Below are 23672 nucleotides of genomic sequence, written 5' to 3'. Positions count from 1 at the left end.
CACTCTACCACTGAAGTACAGTCCCTAGTGCCTTATTTGGGATGGGGGTCTCTAAATGGCCTAGGCTGCCCTCAAACTTGTAGTCTTCCTGCTTCAGTCTCCCAAGTAACAGGGATCACAGGCATGCACCACCATGCCTGGCTCTGGATAGTCATTAAATATAGACTACACACCACTGCTGCTCTTTGTTTACTTGTCTGGGAGCTCTTTGATGGCAGTGGTTGTTGGCTCTTAGTCATTTCTGTATTTGTAAACTTGGGAAAGCATCCAGCATTTAGTAGGTAACTTGGTCAGTGTTTTGTGATTGACTGAATCAAAGTAGCCCGCTGTTTATTTTCTTGAAAGCTCTGTTTTTTGAGGGAAGTTCCAAGGCTCTGTGTATTTTTTTTTCTTTTTGTAAAGCTGCAGCTACAGACTATTCAATAAGTGCTAATTAACTCAACAGACTCATAGAACTTCAGTCATAAAAGGGAAAGCAGACTGAACAAAAGAGGGCTGGGTTTTATACTGGGTAGTTCATCTGTATTTAATATCCAGAGAAAAGAAGTTCTCTGAAAGGATTTAATAGAAATCAGAGTAAAAGAGAGAGGAAAGAACTTGATCAAACACATTAAAAAAAACACATGTTTCTATTTCAGAGCAAACAAAATAAAATGAAAAGGCACCCTCACATTCTCCCCTTCTCATTTTAGAGACTCCCATTATAGAGGTAAGCACATCCGTCTAAGCACACTGCAGTCAATGAAAGAACCCAACGAAATCAGGAGCCAGGAAACGTGGGTGTGAATTTTGCTTCTGCGGCCTATGTGAATCTTCCAAATCATATACTGAGTGAGTAAAGATGGGTAAGACAAATTTAATGTCTCTCAGAATCAGCTTTCTCATTTATACTGAAGGCATTAAACTTTTGCCATCGGGACCAATTAAGATAATTCATGCTCAGGTATTTTGTGAAATACACAGCACCGTGCAAATGTTAGACTTATTCCCACATATTTAAAATTATTTTTGATACCACAGTAACTGGAATTGTCTCTCTAATATATGTACCATTTACAGGGATGTACGTGTTTGGAAAACAAATATCATGGCCGCATTTAGAATCAAACTGACTGAACACAAATACTCAAATTCAATATTAGGTGGAACTTGATTTTTAACTCAGTTAAAGATAAAACTAGTGAAATGTGGGTCTTTTACAAGAGTGTGGTAGTATTCTTTTGATAGTAGTTTTCCAGGACTCCTAATGTACTTGCTGAGTTTACTTAAGACAAGTGAGAAGAAAAAGAACAAGGCAAGTTACCCAATATAGCCAGTATTTGTACTATGCATGCTTTCAGAACATATTGCATAAATGGTCTTTTTGAAAAAAAGTTTCCCTGAGCCAAAAAGAAACTGACGGTTCTTGGGCACTTGTGTTACAGTCTGTTATGAACTTGTCAAAAGTTACCTTATTTCATCCCACAATTCAAGTGTAAAACAAACCACCTTGCAGTTGCACTGGAGCCTCTGTTGTCTGGTTCAAAGGTCCCACTACACAACCCCACAGAATCTGAACCATAACATTCAAAAAATGTAATGTGCGCCTCCCACAGCTTTGAAGCCTAGTTCTTTTGGTCCTTTGCTTGAAATTTAAGGTCATAACTTAAATACAGATGGAAATTTCTGGAGATACCCTTCAGGGAGGGGCCAAGGTGAAGTTATCGATGTTTCATTATAAAGCCTTTTGCATTTCTTAAATTTGTACTATGTGCAAATGTTATGTTTTCTAAACATACAAACACACAGAGGAACAGACAGAAAGAGGAGAGAAAGACAGACGGACACAGATGTGACAGACAGAAGGAAAGACTGATTCTGGGCCAGTAATCTGATCATAGGTTCAGAGGATAGTAGTATACAGTGTGGCAGTTAGCGGGGGATCTCATTCTGAGGGCTGCAACCATTGTTGATTCCCTATGGTCTTGTTTTGGAAATCCTTTATTGTTTCCACTGTTTTGTTGGGTTAGGTTTTATTATCTAGTTTTGTTTGATTATGTCAAATCCGATGGTAGGAGAAGCTATTTCAAAGATAGCAAGAACTATTATGGTAGCAATTTTGGATTTACTATTGGCTTGCTTTGAAATCCTTTATAGTATTCATTGTCCTGTTTTTATTGTTTCTATTCAATTTGTTCTGTTTGATTTTTACTATGTCTGAAGATATCTGCAACTATTTCAAAGACATCAAAAGGCATTATGGTAACTATTGTTGATTTCGTAATGCTTTTAGGTCTGTACCTCTTACACTGGTTTGTTTTGATTGGTTTTATTCTGTTTTATCCTCTTTAAAATAATAAAATATAGATGGCCCTGGGCATAGTGGCGCACACCAGTAATCCCAGCACTGGAGGTTGAGGGAGGAGGACCGCAAGTTCGCTCAACCTGGGCACTGGTGAGACCCTGTCTCAGAAAAAAAAAAAAAAAAGCTGGCCCTTCATATTCATAGGTTCCACATCCTCCGTTTCACCCAAACAGACTGAAATACTTGAGAACAAAACAAAAATTGAAACTGTACCAAAATATGTAGACTTTTCTTGTCATTATTTTTTAATACAGTAGAACTATTTACATAGCATTTACATTATACTGAGTATTGTAAGTAACCTAGAAGTTATTTAAAGCGTATGAGAAGATTATGGAGATTGTATACAATGTTATGCCAGGGATATAGCTCAATGGCCCAGTGGCTGCCTGGTAAGCACAAGATCCTAAGTTTGATTCCCTGTATTTAAACAAACAAACAAACAAATAATCAATCAAACAAACAAAAAAACAACGTCATTTTACTTAAAGGATTTGAGCATTGTTGGATTTTTATATTCTCAGAGATCAAGGAACTAATCCCCTTGGAATACTAAGAGACAACTGTAAAGCCTATATAAGCATATATATATTTAAAATTTTATTTAAAGAGAAAAAAGCAAAACAGAAAAAAAGGGTAGTAATAATACAGAATTTCAAACAAAAATAAACACTAAAAAATCACTAGTTGATAACTTACATACTGTCATCTTAAAAATAGTTGTTCAAGTTATATATATATATATGTTTTAATGAGGAGTTTTACTACGTTATTTCTAAAGTTTCTTTTAGTTCTAAGAGTCTATTATTCTAACTTACTCTGGAAAGCTGATTAAAAATTCAGAAGAGTCAAATGCTCACTCTGACAAAGTAAGTATAATTAGAAATTCATTTTATAAAATGAGATGGGGGAAAGATTTGGATAATTAAAGTCAAAATTCCTTGAATCTGGAAACGGAGAGATAAAGTGGAAATGAGAATATACAAAATAAACTAATTAAACACCTTCTGGGCTGACCTACCCTAACATTTCTCCTGCTTTCCAGAAGACTTGGGCAAGTACTGTGAAGAATACTAACAGGAAACATTCCCCCCATATGAAAGTATGGTCAGAAGAAAAAAAGAGTCCACATAAAAAAACCCATAATTTTTTTAAAATCTTGCCCTACCTAGATCTTGATCTCTGAGCAATTTAGGCATCTCTAAATCTCTCTAGGCAAAGAAAGCACTATTACTCTCTTTTATACAAGGGAGGACAAAAGGATGTGCAGCCAGGAGAACTGCTGGGGGTGACGGAGGCCTGAACTAAAAGTTATTTCAACTGTGTGTCTGCTTTTCGGCTTTCATGAGCTTATCAGATGTAATGCACAGACCATACAGCAATAGAAATTATCCATGCAGATGAAGCAAAAGTGGCAATATCAGGTTTTCAGTAAATTTAACGAGCACCTATATATTCAGCTATATACTGAGAACTTTCCACCTGGTCCCCCAGGCCTATCTTAACCATGCTGCTCTACTCTATTTATGTGAAGAGTGCAAGGGTAAAACAGTCTTCCCTTGTAATGTCCCCACCATAAAATTTTCATTTAGAGGGCTGGGGATATAGCTCATAGCTCAGGGCCAAAGTACTTATCTAGTATGTGGAAGGCCCTGGTTTTCATGCCCAGAGAGCAGAGGGTTTGCCTCTTTAAATACCAAAATATATTTAAACTTTAATGCTCCCAGAAAGAAATATTTCTTTTTTTTTTTTTTTTTTTTTTTTGTCTTTTTATCGGTACCGGGGATTGAACTCACGACTGCCTGCTTCCAAGGCAGGCGCTTATGCCGCTGAGCTAAATCCCCAGCCCCAAAATATTTCTAATATATAGTCCCTGCCTTTGAATACTGAATATATCAGCTCCACTTTGGGTCTTGTTCTTTTCTTTTCTTTCTTTCTTTTTGTACCAGGAATCGAACTCAGAACCTTGTGCTTACCAGACAGGCATTTGTGCTGCTGAGCTATATCCCTGACCTCTTGGATAGTTTTTCTACAACTTTTTTTTTTTTATTTTTATTTTTTTGTCTTTTTCCTTTTTATCAGTACCAGGGATCGAACTCACGACTGCCTGCTTATAAGGCAGACGCTTATGCCACTGAGCTAAATCCCCAGCCTCCTATTTTTCTACAACTTTTTTGTTCCAAGCGTTGGGATCCTGTCATTATGCCTTATTTAGTCTGACAAACTTCTAATTCTGCTATGGTTTTTAAAAAATCAGATGACCAGCCAGGTGTGGTGGTGCACACCTGTAGTCCCAGCACTCAGACGCGGAGGCAGGATTGCCATGAGTATGAGTATGGGCTACACAGTGAGATTAAGACCAGCAAGTTCTAGTCCAACCTGGGCAATTTCGTAAGAACCTGTCTCGGGGCTGGGGATTTAGCTCAGCGGCATAAGCGCCTGCCTTACAAGCAGGCAGTCGTGAGTTCAATCCCCAGTACCAATAAAAATGAAAAAAGACCAAAAAAAAAAAAAAAAAAAAAAGAACCTGTCTCAAAATTAAAGGGGTACATGCAGAGGCCCTGTGTTCAAACCCTAGTACCAAAAAAAAAGAGCCTTGGAGTTAGTATGCAGCCTTGGAGATACTGTTGGATGGTGGCTGTGATGCCACATGTGATGCAGGATGTCAAACTAGAATTGCCAAGAGAGGCCTCAAGATAAAACAGACCCCAAACTCTTAAAATTCCAGATTTACACTCCTCAGCTACAGGAGGGTAGAGAAGAATCAGAAGTATGAGGATTGGGAAGAAAGGACTTCTTTAGGGGGAACCTTTGATGAGCCAGGATCAACCAATTTTAAAAAATGGACAAAGGATCCTTATAGACATTTCTAAAAAAAAAAAAAAAAAAGACATACAAACGATCAGTAAACACACAAAAAGCTGCTCAACATCTTTAGCTATTACGAAGATGTAAACCAAAGGCACAATGACACCAGGCATGGTATCACATGCCTGTAATCCCAGTTACTGAGGTTGATGTGGGCAGGTCATTAGTTTGAGGCCAGCTTCCATAATAATTTAGTGAGACTGGGAGTGGGGGCAGATCCAGATGGAGCTCAGGATTCAATTCCTAGTAGTGCAAAACACAGAAAACCAAAAAAATCAACCCAGCCAACCTCCCCCCAAAAAACCCAACCCCCAAACTCAAAAAACCAAAATGATATGCTACTTTATATCAACTAGGGAGCCTGGAATAAAAGAAAACCCAAATACTAAGGAGTTGGCCAGCATGTAGAGAAACTGAAACTTTAACAGACTGCTGGTAAGAATGCAAAATGATGTAGCCCCTTGGCCAACAAGTTTTGCAAGTTCTCAAAAGACTAAACAGAGTTACTATATAAAAGTTCACACTTAGATATATACACTGAAGAGAAATGAAAATATAGATATACACAATAACTTGTACACAAGTGTTTTATCAATATTATTCCTAACAGCAAAATGATGGAAACAATTCAAAAATATATTAACAGATGAATGGGTGAAGAGAATATAGTATATCCATACAATGGAATACAAGTTAGAAATAAGAAATTAAGTATTGCTTTGTGCTACAATATAGATAAAACTTAAAAACATTCTTCTTAAATCACATAATATACAAGGGTCTGACTCACTTACACACAATGTTCAGAGTAGCTAACTATAGAACAGAAAGTAGATTAGTGGTTGCCTAGGACTAGGGGCAGCGGAAAGGATGAAGAATGACAGCTAATGGATTTGGGGTTTCATTGAGGGGGTATAAAAACATTTTAAAATTAGACTATGGTAAGGGCTGCACAAACATTTAATGTACATTTGAAGTGAGACTGAATCTGTGGGAATTTTATCCAAATAAATCTGTTAACAAGAAGGAAAAGAGAGAGAGAAATAGATCTGGAAATGTGCCCAAATGCCTCTCTAAAACTAAACACCCTCTTGTTACCCAGTGAGTGGTTGGACCAATTCACCCACCCCAGATGTTTTCCTTATTTCCTGCCTTTGAGCGGTACTCTATAATTTTGTATTAGCAAAAAGCTAATAAAGACAACACATCCTTTGTTGCTAAATTTTGTGCAGTGTTTACCATTTTCCTCCAACGTACACATTTCCTTTGTTTTCCAACTGCAGCTGCTCTGCCAAAACCTTGTACAAAGAGTAATTACCCTTCCACACCCCTCCTGGTCTCACAACAGCACCAACCTTTCATGCAAAACACACCATCTACAGCAAGCTAATGGTTTGCTAGTCTCTCTAGGAGTTTTAAATTCACCAAAGTGTCCACTGAACTACCCCCAGGCAAGAATTAGATAAATGCTCTGTCTCTCTCTCCCTCTTCCTCTTCCTCACCCCTCCTCCTTTGTAAAGGCTAGTTTCCTTGCCAGAAAGAACTTCTGCTTTGCTTTTCTTCCCCTCTAAAGACAATTTATTGACTTACAAGGAATACTGCAAGGGGTCTGTACCAAAATTTAGCCACAGCTTGTCCCACCCTTGCCCTGGAAGTATTTTTTAAATCTGACATTCCATGCCCAACATTTAACATTTTTCCATTTCACCGTCCTTAGACAGGATGTACCCCAACGAGATCTTTCTGAAAATTAGTGGAGCCTTGTTCTCTAGTTCAGAGCATTTGCTTTTTAGACTGCCCCACACAATTTCTTATCTCCTGCTAATTTGAAAAGTCCTTTCCTACCAGTACTTTAACAGGCCAAAAGGCAAAACATTTCAGAAGTCCTTAAGTGAGGCATCTAAAAAAAAAAAAAAAAAAAAAAAGAAACCAGCATTATATTTACTATGTCACATCATGTTTTATCTATGAGAAATTTACTCCATATTTATGTGCTTGATCAAAAAAACTTTTTTTTGAGTACCAGGAATTGAACTCACAACCTTGCACTTGCCAGACAAGTGCTATGCTACTGAGCTACATCCTTGGCCCCCTTGATCAATTCAGTTAAGGGTACTCACCCTTTTTTTTTAAATTTAATTTTATTTATTTATTTTTGTCTTTTTGAGACATGGTCTCACTATGCAGTTCAGGCTGGCCTTGAGCTCACTTTCTACCCCAGGCTGGTCTCAAACTCGCAAAGACCCCCCTGCCTGAGCCTCTCGAGTTCTGGGATTAAAGGCACCACACCTGGCTCCCTTTTTAAAATAGTGAAATGAGCTGGAGCTCAGCAGCAAAGTGCCTGCCTGGCAAGTACAAGGCTGTGAGTTCAATCTCCAGTATCAAAAAAAAAAGTGAAATGAAAAGGACAGTAACCATTTCACTTTAGCAGTAAAGCAACTGCTACGAAGAACAAGTTTTGATTTTTTTTTTTTTTTTTTTTGAGACAGGGTCTCACTATGTAGTTAGGGCTGGCCTTGAGCTCACTTTGTAGCCCAGGCTGCTCTCAAACTTGCCATGATTCTCCTGCTTTAGCTTCCTGAGTGCTGCAATTACAGGTGTGTGCCACCATGCCCAGCTTTTTTTTTTTGTTTTTTTGTTTTGAAACAGGGTTTCTCTATGTAGTTCAGGCTGGCCTTGAACTCACAGCAATCTTCCTTCCTCAGCCCCCTAAGGGCTGAGATTATGGACATGCACCAGAGTTTTGAATTTTTAAGTATGCATTTTATATCCACAAATTATATAGAAAGCTTAAAACAAAAACATAGCCAGGCATGGTGGTTCATTGCCTGTACTCCCAGCACTTGGTAGGCTGACACGAGACTGCCTCAGTTGAAGGCCAGTCTGGCCTACACACCAAGACCCTGTTTCAAAGAAAAACAGAAACAGAAACAAAAACAAACAAAAAACCCAAAGCCTATACTTTCTCATTTGAATGAATATGACTTAAAATTTACTCTATACCCTCATATATGCTGGTGGGAATACAAAATGATGCAACCCGTTTGGCAAACAGTCTGGCAGTACCTCAAATGGTTAAGAGTTACCATACGATCTGGCAACTCCATTCCTAGGTATATTCCCAAGAGAAATGAAGATCCACTATATTAGTACATTTTCTTTTACTATAACATAATCCTCAAGGCTGAGGCAGGAGGACTACAGTTTGAACCCAACCTGCACAACTTAGCAAGTTAGCCAGACACTGTCTAAAAATAAAAAAAGAGCTAAGGACACAACTCAGTGCAAAGGCTGTGGGTCCAATCTCTCATACCACAAAAACAAATAAACACAAAACAAAACCCCGCAAAATACTCAAATGATTTCTCAGAAACAAATCTACAAATAGAGAAACAAACAAGTATAGTCATTCACTGGAATAACACCTAGCAATAAAAAATAATGAATTATGTACGCTACAATGTCATTTAAATAAAATTTAAGATCATGCAGCATAATATTATTACAAATAACTTAAAAAATAACAAATATGACTTGGGCATATTGGTACAATGCCTTTAAATAATTCTAGCACTCAAAAGGCTGAGACAGAAGGACCAGAATTTGAGGGCAACTTAGTTTACATACAGAGTCCAAGGCCAGTCTAAAATGCATAATGTCATGGTTTATGTCTGTGTCCCCCATGCCTCTTGAGTTTGAATTGTGCATTTGTTATTCGTTCATTGTCTAGTGCTTGGATTGATGGTGTCAGTGCTCCACCCACAAAAGGGTGGAGCCAGGATGTGATGTAATGGCAGGAAGAAGGTGTGTCTTTCTCTTTGCTGGTTCTGAGTTTGCTGTTTGCAGCCGCCTTGAATGGCAGCCCAGCCATGCCCACCTGCCTGGGAGCTAACTGAGTGTGGACTAAAACCTTCAAAAAACTGTAAGAAATAAATCTTTCCTTTCTCAACTTGGGCATCAGATATTTTGTCTCAGCGACGAGTAAAGTAACTAAGACACATAATGAGTCTCAAAAAAAAAAACCCACAAAAATAAGCAATAACAATATATAATTATATAATAATATATAATATATAATAAATAATATTTAATAATTATTAATAATTATTAATCAATAATAAATAATTTGTCGCAAAAAAAACCCACAAAAATAAGCAAACAAAAAGAAATAACAGATGTAAGTCAGGATCACGGTTCCCTTAGGGTATTTGTGGCAGGAGGGGTAAGGGAGACGCGATCATGGTGTAAATAGAGGACTTCAACTGAATTGGTAATGTTTAACTTCTTTTTCCTTTTTGGTACTAGAGGCCTTTGCCCTGAGCTACATCCCCAAGCCTTTACTTCATTTTTATTTTTATTTTGAGCCAGGGTCTCATTAAGTTTCTTAGTTGTTCAGGTTAGACTCAAACTTGTATTTCTCCTGCCTCAGCCTTCTAGCATATTGGGATTACAGGTATATACCACCACTCCTGGTTTAATGTTTAATTTCTTAAACAGTGCTGGGCACAGGGGTATATTATTCTTCATACATATGTGTTTGAACTATTTCATAAAAAAAAAATTAAAACTTTCCTAAAACATTTTAAACATTCAAACTCAATTTGCTGCCATAGAAATGAGAAATGTAAACAGGGTGTGGTGGTGTACACCTGTAGTTCCAGCACTCAGAAGGCTGAGGCAGGAGGATCATCATGAGTTCGAGGCCAGCTTCAACTCCACAGAGAGATTTCTGTCCAAAAAAAACCAAAACAAAGAATCTATATTCCTTACCAGCCTTTTCCAATTTACCATCCCTACCCCTAGTGTCTGGAAACCACTAATGTACTTTATTTTTCTAATAAGTGCCCATGTACATACAAATGTAATCATAAAATACAGCCTTCTGTGCTTGGCTTCTTTTATTTCAGGTTTTTTAATGTTTGTCTATATTATAGCATGTGCTTATACTATATTTCTTTTTTTGGCTGAAAAACATTCTCTTGTATGCATGTAGCATATTTGTTTATTCATTAATTATGGATAAACAAATAGATACATGGGTTTCCACCTTTTAGCTCTTATGAATGAATATTCACATACAGTTTTTTATGCAAATATACTTTGATGTTCCCTGGATATCTAAGAATAGAATTGCTGGGTCATATGATAATTATGTGTAGCTTTTTGGAACAGCCAAACTGTTTTTTAAAGTAGATGTACCCTTTTATATGGAATAAAATTTTGAAAGTTGTAAATTTTTCAATTGTAAACTACTATTATAGATTTGCTGAAATAAACAGTAAAGAATATTTGCCCTACTCCATCTGGTCCTAAGACAATAAATTTAATTTTTGTCAAGAATTATGTATCTTACTGAGGCTGGGATTTAGCTCAGCGGCATAAGTGCCTGACTTGCAAGCAGGCAGTCGTGAGTTCGATTCCTGGTACCGATAAAAAAAAATAAAAAAAAGATTTATGTATCTTATGTAAATTTATAAGACTGTCATCATAAATAACCTATAATTAATGTAAGTATATTTTTATTTCATATTTATTTATTTATATTTGGGTTTTTTTGGTATCAGCGATCAAACTCACAACCTCGTGCTTGCCAGGCAGGGACTTATGCCACTGAGCTAAATCCCCAGCTTTTCTTGTATATTTAAATAGTCATTTGCAGGATTCATTTATGCAAAATTCTTTTTTTTTTTTTTTTTTTTTTGGTCTCTTTCCTTTTTATCGGTACCAGGGATCGAACTCATGACTGCCTGCTTGCAAGGCAAGCGCTTACGTCACTGAGCTAAATCTCCAGCCCCTACAAAATTACTTCTTTATAATGGTCATTGCTACCAAAGTTATGAATTAGATTCAGTATTATCATTCAATTTCAGGAAACTTATAGTGCTAAAAAATTTCTCTGTTGATCTTCCCAAAAGACACATTTTCAACACTAGTGCCAGTCAGAGAACCCAAACTGTTTTTTTATTGCTGTTGTTGTCATTGTTTTGTTTGTTTGTATTTAGAGAGAGTCTTACTGCATAGTCCAGGCCTGCCTTGAACTCGCTGCAACCCAGGTTAGCCTCGAACTTGCAGTGAGCCTCCTGCCTCAGTTTCCAAAGTGCTGAGATTACAGGCATGCATCACACGCCCAGCTTCCAAACTGTTTTTTTAACATTTAGAATATATGATGGAATTAATAGGGTTTCAAATCATAGTTTTTTACAGAAAAAAAGGTCAGTTTTCTTTCCAAAGTGCAGATTTTGGCTGCTCAGACCTTAAGATTAATCATTCCAAGTCTTTATTTTCTTTATTAGTACATGTTTGTAGTATATAATGCTTATATTCATTTTAGGAAGTATATGTATTTAACATACCTTAATTCTTTTTATTCCCCTTCTCCTCCCCTTTCCAATTCTTGAAGTATTTGTTAAAAGGTAAAATTATTTTAAGAATTTAGGATTTACAGTACCTCAGTGGGCCGAGCAGCTGCCGGCTTGGCTCTGGGGCGGGAGGAACACTGGGCATTGAATCCAGGGTCATCACAATGAACTATGGCCCTAAACCTTTTTATCTTTTATTCAGTCTTACTAAATTGCCTACTGTGCTTGAATTTGAGGTCTTCCTGCCTCAGCCTCCCAGTGTGCTGAGCTTTAGAGGTATGTACCATCATACCCAGTTCCTATATAGCTTTTACGATGCCTTGGAGTCAGTTCTCAGTATCACAAAAAATTAATTAACTTTAAAGAATTCTAAAAGACAAATATTAGCTTAAAGTACTGGTAACTTAAATTACTAACCTTATAGACATCTTCGATACATCTACTAAGTTCTTCTTCTGTCACCAAAATGGTCCCTGGGACCATGTCACTTTCTGGAATCTCTAGAAGACAAACCAACAAACGAAATTACCCATGCTCAGCACCCCACTGAACAGAAGATACTAACAGAATAAAGTTTGATAATCCAGCCAGTACTAGCTAAGATCAGAAGGTCAGCATAGTTACCTCAACACAACATGTCATTCATGGACAACATTTTGTGGAATCTATAATGCTACAGATCATCAACAGGTGCTGCTGTTTTATTATCATTAAGAAAACCCCTGCCAACTAGCCTTGGATATACTATCACTTAGAATATTAACGATAAATTTATAGAATAAAAAAGTGAGGATTAAGTGAAATGAAAATGGCAGAGGATTTATGGTTGTGTCCAGGTGGCAAAAACATGTCCTTATATGATCTCTATAGGCATATGCTTTAAAATTCCCTTTAAGAAGTTTTGATGTACGTTTTTTTAAGTATTAAGAGTTCTTTATAATTAAATATACATTTTAATTATGTATCATTCACTATATAATCTAAAAATTATGGCATATGGGTTATAACTTTTTCTGTTTTTAATTCATGTCTTTTATTAATAACCACTTGTCCTCTGGTTTGTTGAAGCAGTAACTCAGATAATACTTGCCACAATAATAGCTGTCACAGTGGCTGGTCATAAAAACTCCAGAACCACAGTTACCTAAAGGGCATTCCTGGAGAAAGTGACTTTGCCATTTTTTTCTATCATAAAGTGTTTCAAGACAGCCAACTTAACCTTCTTTATCTTATGCTTATTCTTCTTGGGGCTGGTATAAAACTTCTTTCCTTAGTACCACCACAAAGTTTCAGTGCAAGATGAGTGATAAATTCCTTCTGAATGCTGTAGTCAGGGAAAGCATATCTGTCTTCCTGTTGCTTACCAACAAGTCAGTCTTTGCTGATAGGCAGTATTCTTTTCCTATCCTGGATCCGGGCCTTTACATTTCTGTAGTACCCAGGGTTTCCCTGTAAGGGTTTTTATGAAAATCTGAATCTTGGCAGCAGTTCTACCGCAGATGGCAGGTTGGAAAGTGGAAAGACGACTCTTAAAATTGCACATAAGGGTTCAACTCTTTGAAACATTTCAGCACCATTACTGATACCCAAGTTTCCCATGATATATTGTCCACTATACCACCAAAAATAAAAAATAACATAAAATTTCTTAACACAGTCTCCCATTTTATTATTACATCTACAATTTTCTTCTAAGTCACTGACTTCTATTCTGCAAATTTGTTCTGTTTTACAGTGTTGGGGATCAAACCTGGGGCTTCACACGTTAGGTAAGCATTCTATAACTTTGCTATATTCCCAGCCTCACAAGGTCTCTGCTTTTTTCTTTTGGTACACATAAAATCTAGCATCTTGAGCATGCTAGGCAAGTGTTCTAGCACCAAACTACATCCCCAGTCCTTTTTCTTTTTATTTGAAGACAGTCTCTACCATGTGACACAGGATGACCTCTAATTTGTAATCCTATTGCCTCAGCCTCCCAAGTAGCTGGATTACAGGTGAGCACTGCCACACCCAGTTCAAAGTTTTTAAACTGAAAAAATTTTGTGTATCTTGAAAATAATAAAATGCAGTAACTTATTATAATTGCCGAATTCCTAAACATATAAAACAATATGAAAAACTAAGAAGAGTTATTATTTAGGTTGGCTCTCCACGGCAATGATGCAACTATGTTACATCAGTCATATTCTTACCTCGTCCTTTTTTTTTACCAATAGATGGTTTACAAAATGCAAGTTAGGTAGCTGGTGTTACAAATGTGACCTAACACAGGAAGACTACCTGGCAAACAGATGTCCAATAAATTTGGGGGCAGGGGTCCCGGGGATCAAACTCTCAATAAATCTTTGAGTGAATAAACAAGGCCTAGGACAAATCCTGACAGTACTTATCAGTGTTAAATTTCCTGAATAGGATTATTGCATTGTGGTCACTTAAAAGACTGACATTTGTCTTTGGTAATGTATGCTGAAGTATTTGGGTGATATGTCACGATGTCTACAGCTAATATTCAAATGCTCCAGAAAGACTATTTTCACATGTGTAGAGAAAAAAGAAGCAAACATGATCAAAATGTAAACTGCTGTCAATCTGAGAGAAGCACATGAATGTGCAATGTAATCTTGGAATTTCTGCAAATTTTTCAAAAGGGGGCCAAGTCTGGTGGTGCACACCTGTAATACTAGCTGTCTGTTCACTAGAAGGATTGCAAGTTAGAGCCCAATTTGGACAACTTAGTGAAATACTATATAAAAACAAACAAATACATAAATAAATAAAAAGACCTAGAGATACAGCTCAGTGCAAAAGGCTTGGGTTCAATTTCCTCGTACAACAAAAAAAAGAAGGAAAAAAGTTGGTGGGGGGGAGGTTGGTGCTGAAGACACTAAAATGCTACTGGCTTAAATCACTTAGATCTGAAACACTGAAGACAGCTATTTTGAGACAGGGTCTCAAGTTTGAGCTGGCCGTGAACTCACTTTGGAGCCCAGGATGGTCTCGAACTCTCAGTGATCCTCCGGCCTGAGTGCTGGGATTACAGCCGAACACTACCATGCCAATGAAACCGCTCTTTATAGGAGAGATACCCAACTATTAGACTTTCTGCTTTACCTGCTATATTCAAACATCGACGAAGAGGAGCTAACAGTGGCTGAAGCAAATAATTTGCTGCCAATTGTGGGTGTTCTCTAGACATAGTGATAAACGTAGTGGTGGCAACTCTCTGAAATTGTCGCGCTGTCAATTTATCTTGAAAATGAAATAAATCCAGAATCTACAACAAAAATTACATGAAGTAAATACCAAGTTTTCTGCAAGAAATGTAGCAAATCAGAAGGAAAAAAAAGCATTTACAGTATTGCTGTAAGCCAAAAAATAAAGTTACTGCAGTAATACTGCCTGAACAGACTTACTAAATCTAGTATCAAAGAGTACAAGAGCTGAAGAGGCTGTTTTTAATAAATCATCTTATCAGGTTTATAAAATATGTGCTCAGTATTAGATAGTTGGGAAAACTAAGTGTTCAGAAGATTACTAAAATCTTCCCAAAACACTAAAAATATTTTTGATGCATTTTTTCTAATATTTTCATGGTGCATATTTCTATGTATTTCTTTCTTTTTAATTGAGATCACACTTAACATTTAGTTTTGTGGACTGCTGAAACCTGCTCATATAAATTCCTCAAAAAATTCCCTCAACCTGGGTACAGTCCCAGCTACTCAGAGAGGTTAACGCAGAAGACTCTCTTGAGCCCATGAGTTCAAGGCTAATCTGGGCAATATGGCGAGACATCATCTCAAAAAAAAAATTCAGCAAGCATCATGGTGGTGCACACCTGTAATCCAGCTCCACAGCAGGCTCAGGCAGGAGACTTACACTTTCAATGTCAGCCTGGGCAACTCAAAGAAACTTTGTCTCAAAATAAAGTTTTAAAAAGGACCGGGGATATAGCTCAATGGTAGAACTACTTACCTAGGTTTGTAAACCCCTGAAGTTAACCTCCAGTACTAAAAAAGGAAAAATAAGGGGCTGGGGATTTAGCTCAGCGGCATAAGCACCTGCCTTGTAAGCAGGCAGTCGTGAGTTCGATTCCCAGTACCGATGAAAAGGAAAAAGACAAAATAAATAAATAAATAAATAAATTCAAGCTGTGAAAATTTACTAAACTATTCCCCAATTTCCAAATATTCATTCCCCTAACTCCTACCAAATTTTGAAGTTATAATTAACACAGTCAACTGAAATTATCTGCCTAAAGTATATAAACATATTTAGAGTCCAAGGAGCCTGATGTATCTGAACCATCCCAGAGAAGATGGCTACTCTCAAAAATAAGCAACCAGGAGAAAAGCTCATTTCTGATTATTGACTTAACAGTGATTTTTCTACTTTTTGCAGACAAGAGAATTTTCTACCCCGAAACAGTCTTTGGCCAAAGCAGATTCAGCAAGCCTCAAACCTGTTGCTTTTTATCACTTCTTGAATACAGATACCCTAGCTACTAGTTTTAGAAAATATTTACTCATCTAGAAAGTAATAAGTTTAGCATTTTTCAAGCAAGATCTTGGAGCCAGGCACAGACATGCACACCTGAAATCCCAGCTACTTGGGAGTCTGAGGCAGAACTCAGCAGTTCAGGGTCAGCCTGGGCAACATAGTGACATATTAATTCTTTTTTTAAAAAAATATCAAATGTATATATTCTTTTTTTTTTCTCTTTTTTTATTGGTACCGGGGATCGAACTCACGACTGCCTGCTTGCAAGGCCGGTGCTTATGCCGCTGAGCTAAATCCCCAGCCCCATATTCTTTTAACTAGTCATTTAAATTCTAGAAATTATTCCTATAACTCCTGCACAAGTCCCAAAGACTTGGGCATTTTAATGGTATTTTAATTATAATACAGGTATTTTAATGGTAATACAGTTTGTAATAGCAAGAAAAGGGAAATAATTCAGATGTTTATCAGTAACAGAATGGTTACATAAATTTGAGAACATTAACCTGACAAAATACTAAGTACACATAAAAAAGAATGAGGGGCAGGGGGCATAAAGAGAATTAAGGTGTTTCAGGTACATGTACTAGCCATGTAATTATTATAACTGCAAACATGTACTTATAGAAATAAAGAAAAAGGACAAATAGAAATAAAAACAATAAAAATAAAGAATAAGGTATCTGTGAAATGACTCTATATGAAATGACATAGAAGTAATACAAAGTGTGACCAAAATAAACAGTAAATGTTTAACTTTAAAATACCTTCATTAGGGAATGGGATTTAGCTCAGTGGCGTAAACACTTGCCTGGCAAGTTCAAGGTTGTGAGTTCAATCCCTGGTACAAAAAAAAAAACCTTCATTACAGCAAAAATCACATTGCCATTAGTCCCCCTCAAAATATTCTTTCTCATTTCAAACACACGTATCTCATAGCTCTAGGCACTTGGTGAAGTTTTAGAAGTCTTCTTCCATTAGAGTCTTTAGGGGGTGTGATCACAATATAATAAATGTTCCTGCCAGGTGTCACCAAGTGGAAAAGTATTGTAAATCATTATCGTGGGGCTTCATCTACTTTATTCAGTGGATCTGGCACTGTGTGACTTCTGACTCACCCCAAAGTCAAAATAACTGTGAAAGGTAAACACTTTAATTGATTTAGGACATCAAGACAGCCATGACAGCACAACTAAAGACATGAAAGAGGAGTGCCAGAACCGCTTCTGACAGTGGCAAGAGCAAGGAGAGGTATGTATTCTGAGAGGGGTAATGGCAATGTGTCTCCTACTGTAATAATTTTTTAAAACACTCACTGTATTTTTTCAGTCACACCTCACATCATTAAATGGAAAGAGCAAAATGAAAAGCAATGCACATAGCAAGTTATCACTTGAGTAAAAATTAGAATTACATACATACATACAATCATATACCCACATATAACTCTATAGCATACATCGGCTATCTCTGAAAAATGAATGAAGTTGGTGGCACAAACTACCTCTGAGAGATCGTTTACAGCCTGTTTAATTTTCTGTGCCTTTTAAATTGCTGTCATGGGGCTGGGGATTTAGCTCAGTAGCATTAGGCACTTACCTGGCTGGTGCAAGGTTATGAGTTCGATCCCCAGCACCAAAAAAAAAAAAAAAAAATTGTTGTCATGATATGGCCCGGGGACATAGCTTAGCAGCACAGCACCTGCCTGGCAAGCTCAAGGCCCTGAGTTCAATTTACAGTACCAAAAAAATCCCCAGTAAATTGTTATCAGTTTACCTCCTTAAGCTTATATCTACTTTAAAAACTAATTTAAAATACACACAAAGAAAAGATAGAGAACACAATGAAACTTTATAGTTTCATAGGCTATCTCTACAGCAAGCTTGCCTAGACATTTAAGAATGGCAAGGAATTCTTTTTCTTGGAGTGCTGAAACCTAGGGTGTCACACATGCTAGGCAAGCGCTCTCTCACTAAGCTCCATGCCCAACTCTGGCAAGGCATTCTTAAACCTAACAGTTACGTTCCTCTCTTCCACAGGTTTTTATTCCCTAAAAAGAAGACCTCTTGGCATAGCACATAGACCTGCTTGGCAAGCACAAGGTCCTGAGTTTGATTCCTAGTACCAAAAAAGAAAAAGAAAAGGAAAGAAAAGACAGACAGACCAAAAAAAGGCCTCTCACTGAACAATAAATATAATACTGTTACAGTTTGAGTCTGGATGTCCCCCAAAGCCTCATGAAGTCATGGAGGCGGGTTTCTAGAGTCTGTGAATGACTCATGGTCCAATGCTGAGATTATGGGTGTGAGTGCTACACCCAAGTGAGTGTGGCCTCAAACTATATAAGACACAGAAAGAGTTTTCTCTCCATATTCTTCCCCTTTTGCTCTTGTTGCTTGTGCTGTTTTTCGCTGCCATGAACTGTTGCCCTCTGCCATGTGCCACTCTGCCTTGGAGCCAGCCGGGCATGGACTGAAACCTCCATAAACAATAAGCTAAATAAACCTCTCCTTCCCTAATTTTGGGCATCAGGTATAATGTCTGCAACAAGAGAAAAGTAACTAAGACAAATATTATGTTGCTCTTACTTCAGTTTTAGAGGAACATTTAAAGTCCTTCATCTCCAAATAAGCAGAATGGTTAAAGAAATGAGATGATTTACCTGGGGGCAAATGTCCCTGTAGTAATCCTCTGGTGAAAGAGACTGCTGGGGACAAGAGGCCAAGATCTTTGCAATCAAGTCACACTTCTTCCAGTCGGCAGCTGTTGCCTCAGCATCACTCCCGCCAGCTGCCCCTGCTGTCACATGGAGAGAGATGTCAACCACCACAGTAGTTTGCTATTTAAAGTCCCCTGTGATAAATGTGCCTTAAAAAAATTTTTTTTAAATTTTTATCGGTACCGGGGATCGAGCTCATGACCGCTTGCTTGCAAGGCAGGTGCTTATGCCGCTGAGCTAAATCCCCAGCCCCAAAATTTTTGTATCACACAAGAGAAACAAAAATGAAGACAGCAGACCTCTTAACAAAAGTCAAACAACCTAGAAGACAACATAGTCACATCTTTAAAGTACTGAAAGGAGGAGCTAAATACCACATGCCTATTAATCCCAGCACTATGGAAGGTTGATACAGGAAGATCAAAAGACTAACCTGGGCAACACAGCAACCTAGCCAGGCCCTGTCACAAAAACTTAAAACTTTAAAATTTTTTTAAAAGGCTGGGGAATGTAGTTCAGTGTGAAGGCTATGCGTTCTATCCCCCGTACTGTCAAAAAAAAAAAAAAAAGAAAAAAGTAAGATAAAGCTAAGACATTTTCAGATAAACAAAAGCTAAAAAAAAAACTCACTGCCAGTAGACCTAAGAAATGTCAAAAGAAGCAGGTATGGGTGGCTCATACCTATAACTCAGCACTCTGGGAAGCTGATGCAGGAAGATCCCAAATTTGAGCCCAGCCTGGGAAATTTGGTGAGACCCTGTCTCAAAACAAAAAATACAAAAAGGGGTAGGGATGTAGCTCAGTGCAATTCCCAGTACCACAAAGGAAATTTTTAAAAAAATTGTCAAAGAAATTTCTGGCAGAAGGAAGTTGGATCTGCACAAAAAAATGAAAAGCTAGAAATGACAAATATGAGAAAAACATTTATCAGTAGGTAACAACAAATATATACAAGCACAAGCAAGGGGCAAACTTAATACAAAAATAGGGCCAAATTTTCTTATAGCAGCCCTCTAGTTTGTACGCCCTGGGTGCAGCCTAATCCTTATTTTATTTTATATTTTGCAATGCTGGGGATCAAACCAAGGGCCTCATGCATACTAGGGAAGCACTCTAACCCTAGGCTAAGCCTCCAGTTCTCAATCTGGTTTTAAAGGCAAATGCTAACAACCAGTGATTCACCTCAGACTGAATCAAAGGGACCCGGAAACCAAGTGACAGAAACAGTCTCTTACCACCTGCTCCTTCCAAAATGCCCCGGACTACTGCCTGAACACCACTGGGTCTCATTAACCTTTCCGAGAGCAGCTGCCCACACAGACGGCGAAGCCAAGCTGGGGTCTGACACCTAAGCTGTGTCTTCGCACTTGTGCAAGACTGATGAGGAGACAAAGAATGGATTACGAACGTCAATGAAACAGATTTGATATGTAGATATTATTTTTTATAAAGTAAGAGTCGTACTTACAATTAACACTGTATTCTATTCTACAGACTTCAGACAAGCAAAATTTGGGGGCCAGGATGTATTTCAGTGACAGAGAATGTGCATAGTCCTGGGTTTAATCCCAGGACTTAACAAACAAAAACTTACTTTCTTTTTTTTTTTTTTCTGGTACCAGGGATCAAACCTATGACCTTGCACTTGCCAGGCAGGCACTTGTGCGGCTGAGCTATATCCCTAGCAACAACATCATTTTTCCTTAAAAAAAAAACCCAACACTTTTTACAAAACCTTCAGCATTACTTTTTTTTTTTTTTTAGTATTACTTTTAAGGAAGTAAAAACAGTAAAATATCAATGAAATATCAAACCCAAAATTAGACAAACACATCATGAGTATAATGTACTGGAAAACATAGTTAATGTGAACAGTCTCTGAATGCAGTCCTTCCAATGAAATCTAGCTTCCAGAAAGATTTTTATGGACCATAATTTTGCTACTAACAGCAGTTCACAACTGTGAGAAACAGGCCAGCCTTTGACTCCATGAACTTGGATACTCTGATCTCTACACTTCAGTCTCAAAAAAGGGTTAGCTTTCTTTAAGGGCTTCCTTTTCAGAGATCTGTGGAGTCACCACAAACAAAGCATATTTAGCATTTTTATGTTGTGCTAGAATGTTAATTCTGTGCTAGAGTGTTTTTGTCAATCACTGTTATTTTACTATATAAGCATCAAAATTAGTGACAGAAATATTTAATTCCTAGTAGTCTGTCCTCTTTCCTTTCTAAAGAGGATTGATAATTATTACAAGAGTATGAAGGGCCCAGGACTTAGCTCAGTGGCATAAGTGCCAACCTTGCAAGCATGTGGTCATGCGTTCAATCCCGCTACCAAAAAAAAAAGAGTGTGAAGTACCACACACTATTCCAAGTACTTACCACATGATCTCAAAAGGGACTTATAAGGAAAGCACTGTTCTTATCCCTCATTTCACAGATAAGGAAAGTGAGGAGTAGAAAGGTTTACAAATTGATACACCTATATGTTAGGTTGAATTCTGGTGTACGTAACCCCAATATATTTGCTTTTTTGTTCTTATGAAGCACTTCATTTAATCTGGCGAACTGTGGACTCATTCATGTTGTAATGGAGTATGAGGCCAGCGATGCCTGAAGGAAGCTACGGGAATATTCTAGGGAGGAGATGAAAATGACTAGGAGACATCTTTATTGTCAGCCTTGGCTGGTCCCTATTCCTCACATACAATTCTTTTCATCTCAATGTTTTGTTTTGTTTTTTTGGGGGGGTACCAGGAATCGAACTCAGGACTTTGCACTTGTGGGGAAGCACTTGTGCCACCGAGCTATATATACTTCCAGCCCCAGTCTCTCACTCTTTACATATCTAGGTTGGTAACAAAAACTTAGGTACTAAAAGCAAATAAATGGACAATTCTATCTACATCATCAAAGAGAATAATTTCAGATAATTATATTTAAAGAAAAACAGGAACTATTTAATGCCAGTAGTATACTAGTATGTTTCTCAAACAAAGGAACTAAGAATAGAAACAATAGCTCTAATTTTAATTTCTTGACTTCAAATACTCCCTTCAAAGATAAGTCATCCAAACATTTCCGCCAAAAGTATACACTGTCAAACAGTTTAAAAAAAGACGCAGTTAAAAAAAAAAAAAAAAAGACGCAGTTTTAAAACAATAAAATAAACTCTACAGAAAACTGCTATATGCCTTTTTAAAAAATGATTATAATATTCTTGGGAAAGTGACCACCATTCGATGAAAGAACAGGTCTTTTAAATTATCCTGAGGGTCAAAATCACTTCACTTTATAAATACATTTAATGATCTAAAGGATGAAGTAAAGCTCAACTAGCTCATTAAGTAGGGAACTAAAGCCAGCTATTTTTCCAGAAGCAGACAACACACCACACACTATCAGTTAACCAATCACTGGCAAGAGCCCCTGGGCCCGAATACCTGGGGAGGTCCTCCCTGGAGGATAAGTAATTCCCGAACTGCTAATGGCTGATACACTTGATCCAAGATGTCTCTCAAGGCACCCCTGGCTAAGGTTCGTTCTTCTTCAGTTAAAACCTAAAGGAAATAAGGACTTGACTTAGCAAGATATAAACCAGGCAGGGAACAGAAGGCGAAGTAACACCAGATAAGAGTACTTGTGAGGGGAGAGAAGGGGAGGCGTCTATCCTCCCCGCGTTTTTTTCCTTGTGGAGGAGGCTGTGCTAGGAAAACACTCCAGGCTCTTTCTCCCTCCATCATTCACTACACTTCTTTGTAAGAGGTATGACATCTTATTGGTAACTTGAAATATACTCATCTGCCAGTTTTAGTATGCACTGTTCCATTCGTTTCTCTTTTCTTGTGGGCTGCCTGCTCTGTCTCGCTGAGTAGGAACATATGTATTCTTGCCATTGGGCAGAAGGCGCTGCAGTGCTTCTGGGACTCATGTGTAGAATGTCTAATTCTGGAATGTGGTTGGATTTGTCTCTACCTATAAGCTATCTTCTCCAACTTCGTCTTTATGAGCAATAGAGGGGACATTTCGACTTTCCTTCTTCCTTATTCTGTTAACTAGCCATGTTATTCATTCTGAACTTGGCCAACAATGAGCAGTGCTATTTGGGGGCATCCCTGAGCACCCGCAATACTGATCCCTTTTGGTGATTTTCACTCACCTTGACCCAAACAGCCAGGGTCCTGTCCATACCTATTGTAGCATAGATTCAAGTACTACCCAGGGCAGTAGCTATTGGTGGATTTCACCCAGCTTCATAATGTACACTCATGGAGACTCCTCTCTGCCCGCTCCCTATCCTCCCTTCCCACTTGTTCTGTGTGATTTCTTTTTCTTTTCTCATTGCCTAAGACTCTACTTTTTGGCCTCAGTACCAGTAATAAGACCTTTGATCCAGACTTCCCTAACTCGGGGAAGTGCAGGCTATATGCACTCTAACTGAACCAACCTGAAGTAAAAGGCACAGCGCTCTGTTCTGGGCCACTGGGGGAGCTCAGAATTTTGTGCTACTGCTTAGATGACCGCAGCTTTTAGGCAAAGGCTTATGAACACATGCAGGAGAGAAAACAAACACAAAAGGCCAGGATAACATAAGCAGGTGAAAGAGAAGTAAAGACATGGTGAGACCTCACTGTATGGCTAAGAATCGCCCTGTGTATGAGCCACAGTAACCCTCGATCCGTTATATCTTAATTTTATGTGTTCTGGGATGGAACCCAGGCCTTCGCTCACGTGAGGCAAACTCTCTACCACTAAGCCTCTTGCACATCCCGACACAGTTAAACCTTAATAGCTATTTCTGGCTAGTTCCAAGGCTGCTGCCAGTGGTGCTCACGGGCAGTGGTGGTTAGGGTCACAAGGGACATCGTGGTCCCTGC

The 23672-nt window shown here is 38.0% G+C and overlaps 1 protein-coding gene across 1 annotated transcript in view; it reads right to left on the bottom strand.

Annotated features, from left to right (window-relative positions):
* Tango6 (transport and golgi organization 6 homolog) overlaps positions 1-23672 on the bottom strand; it is a 210287-nt gene that overhangs the window by 176581 nt on the left and 10034 nt on the right. The window contains exons 3-7 of the mRNA XM_063247563.1: positions 22239-22355; positions 20029-20170; positions 18737-18873; positions 14686-14848; positions 11989-12071 (exon numbers count right to left, since the gene is read on the bottom strand). Coding sequence (XP_063103633.1) covers positions 11989-12071; positions 14686-14848; positions 18737-18873; positions 20029-20170; positions 22239-22355 — 642 coding nt within the window. The remainder of the gene's footprint in view (positions 1-11988; positions 12072-14685; positions 14849-18736; positions 18874-20028; positions 20171-22238; positions 22356-23672) is intronic.

Source organism: Cavia porcellus, unplaced genomic scaffold, assembly GCF_034190915.1.
Source record: "Cavia porcellus strain 051 isolate PalLab524CR breed Dunkin Hartley unplaced genomic scaffold, mCavPor4.1 scaffold_4, whole genome shotgun sequence".
NCBI lineage: Eukaryota > Metazoa > Chordata > Mammalia > Rodentia > Caviidae > Cavia > Cavia porcellus.
The sequence above is the reverse complement of the archived record's forward strand: the minus strand, read 5'-3'. Positions and strand labels throughout refer to the sequence as shown.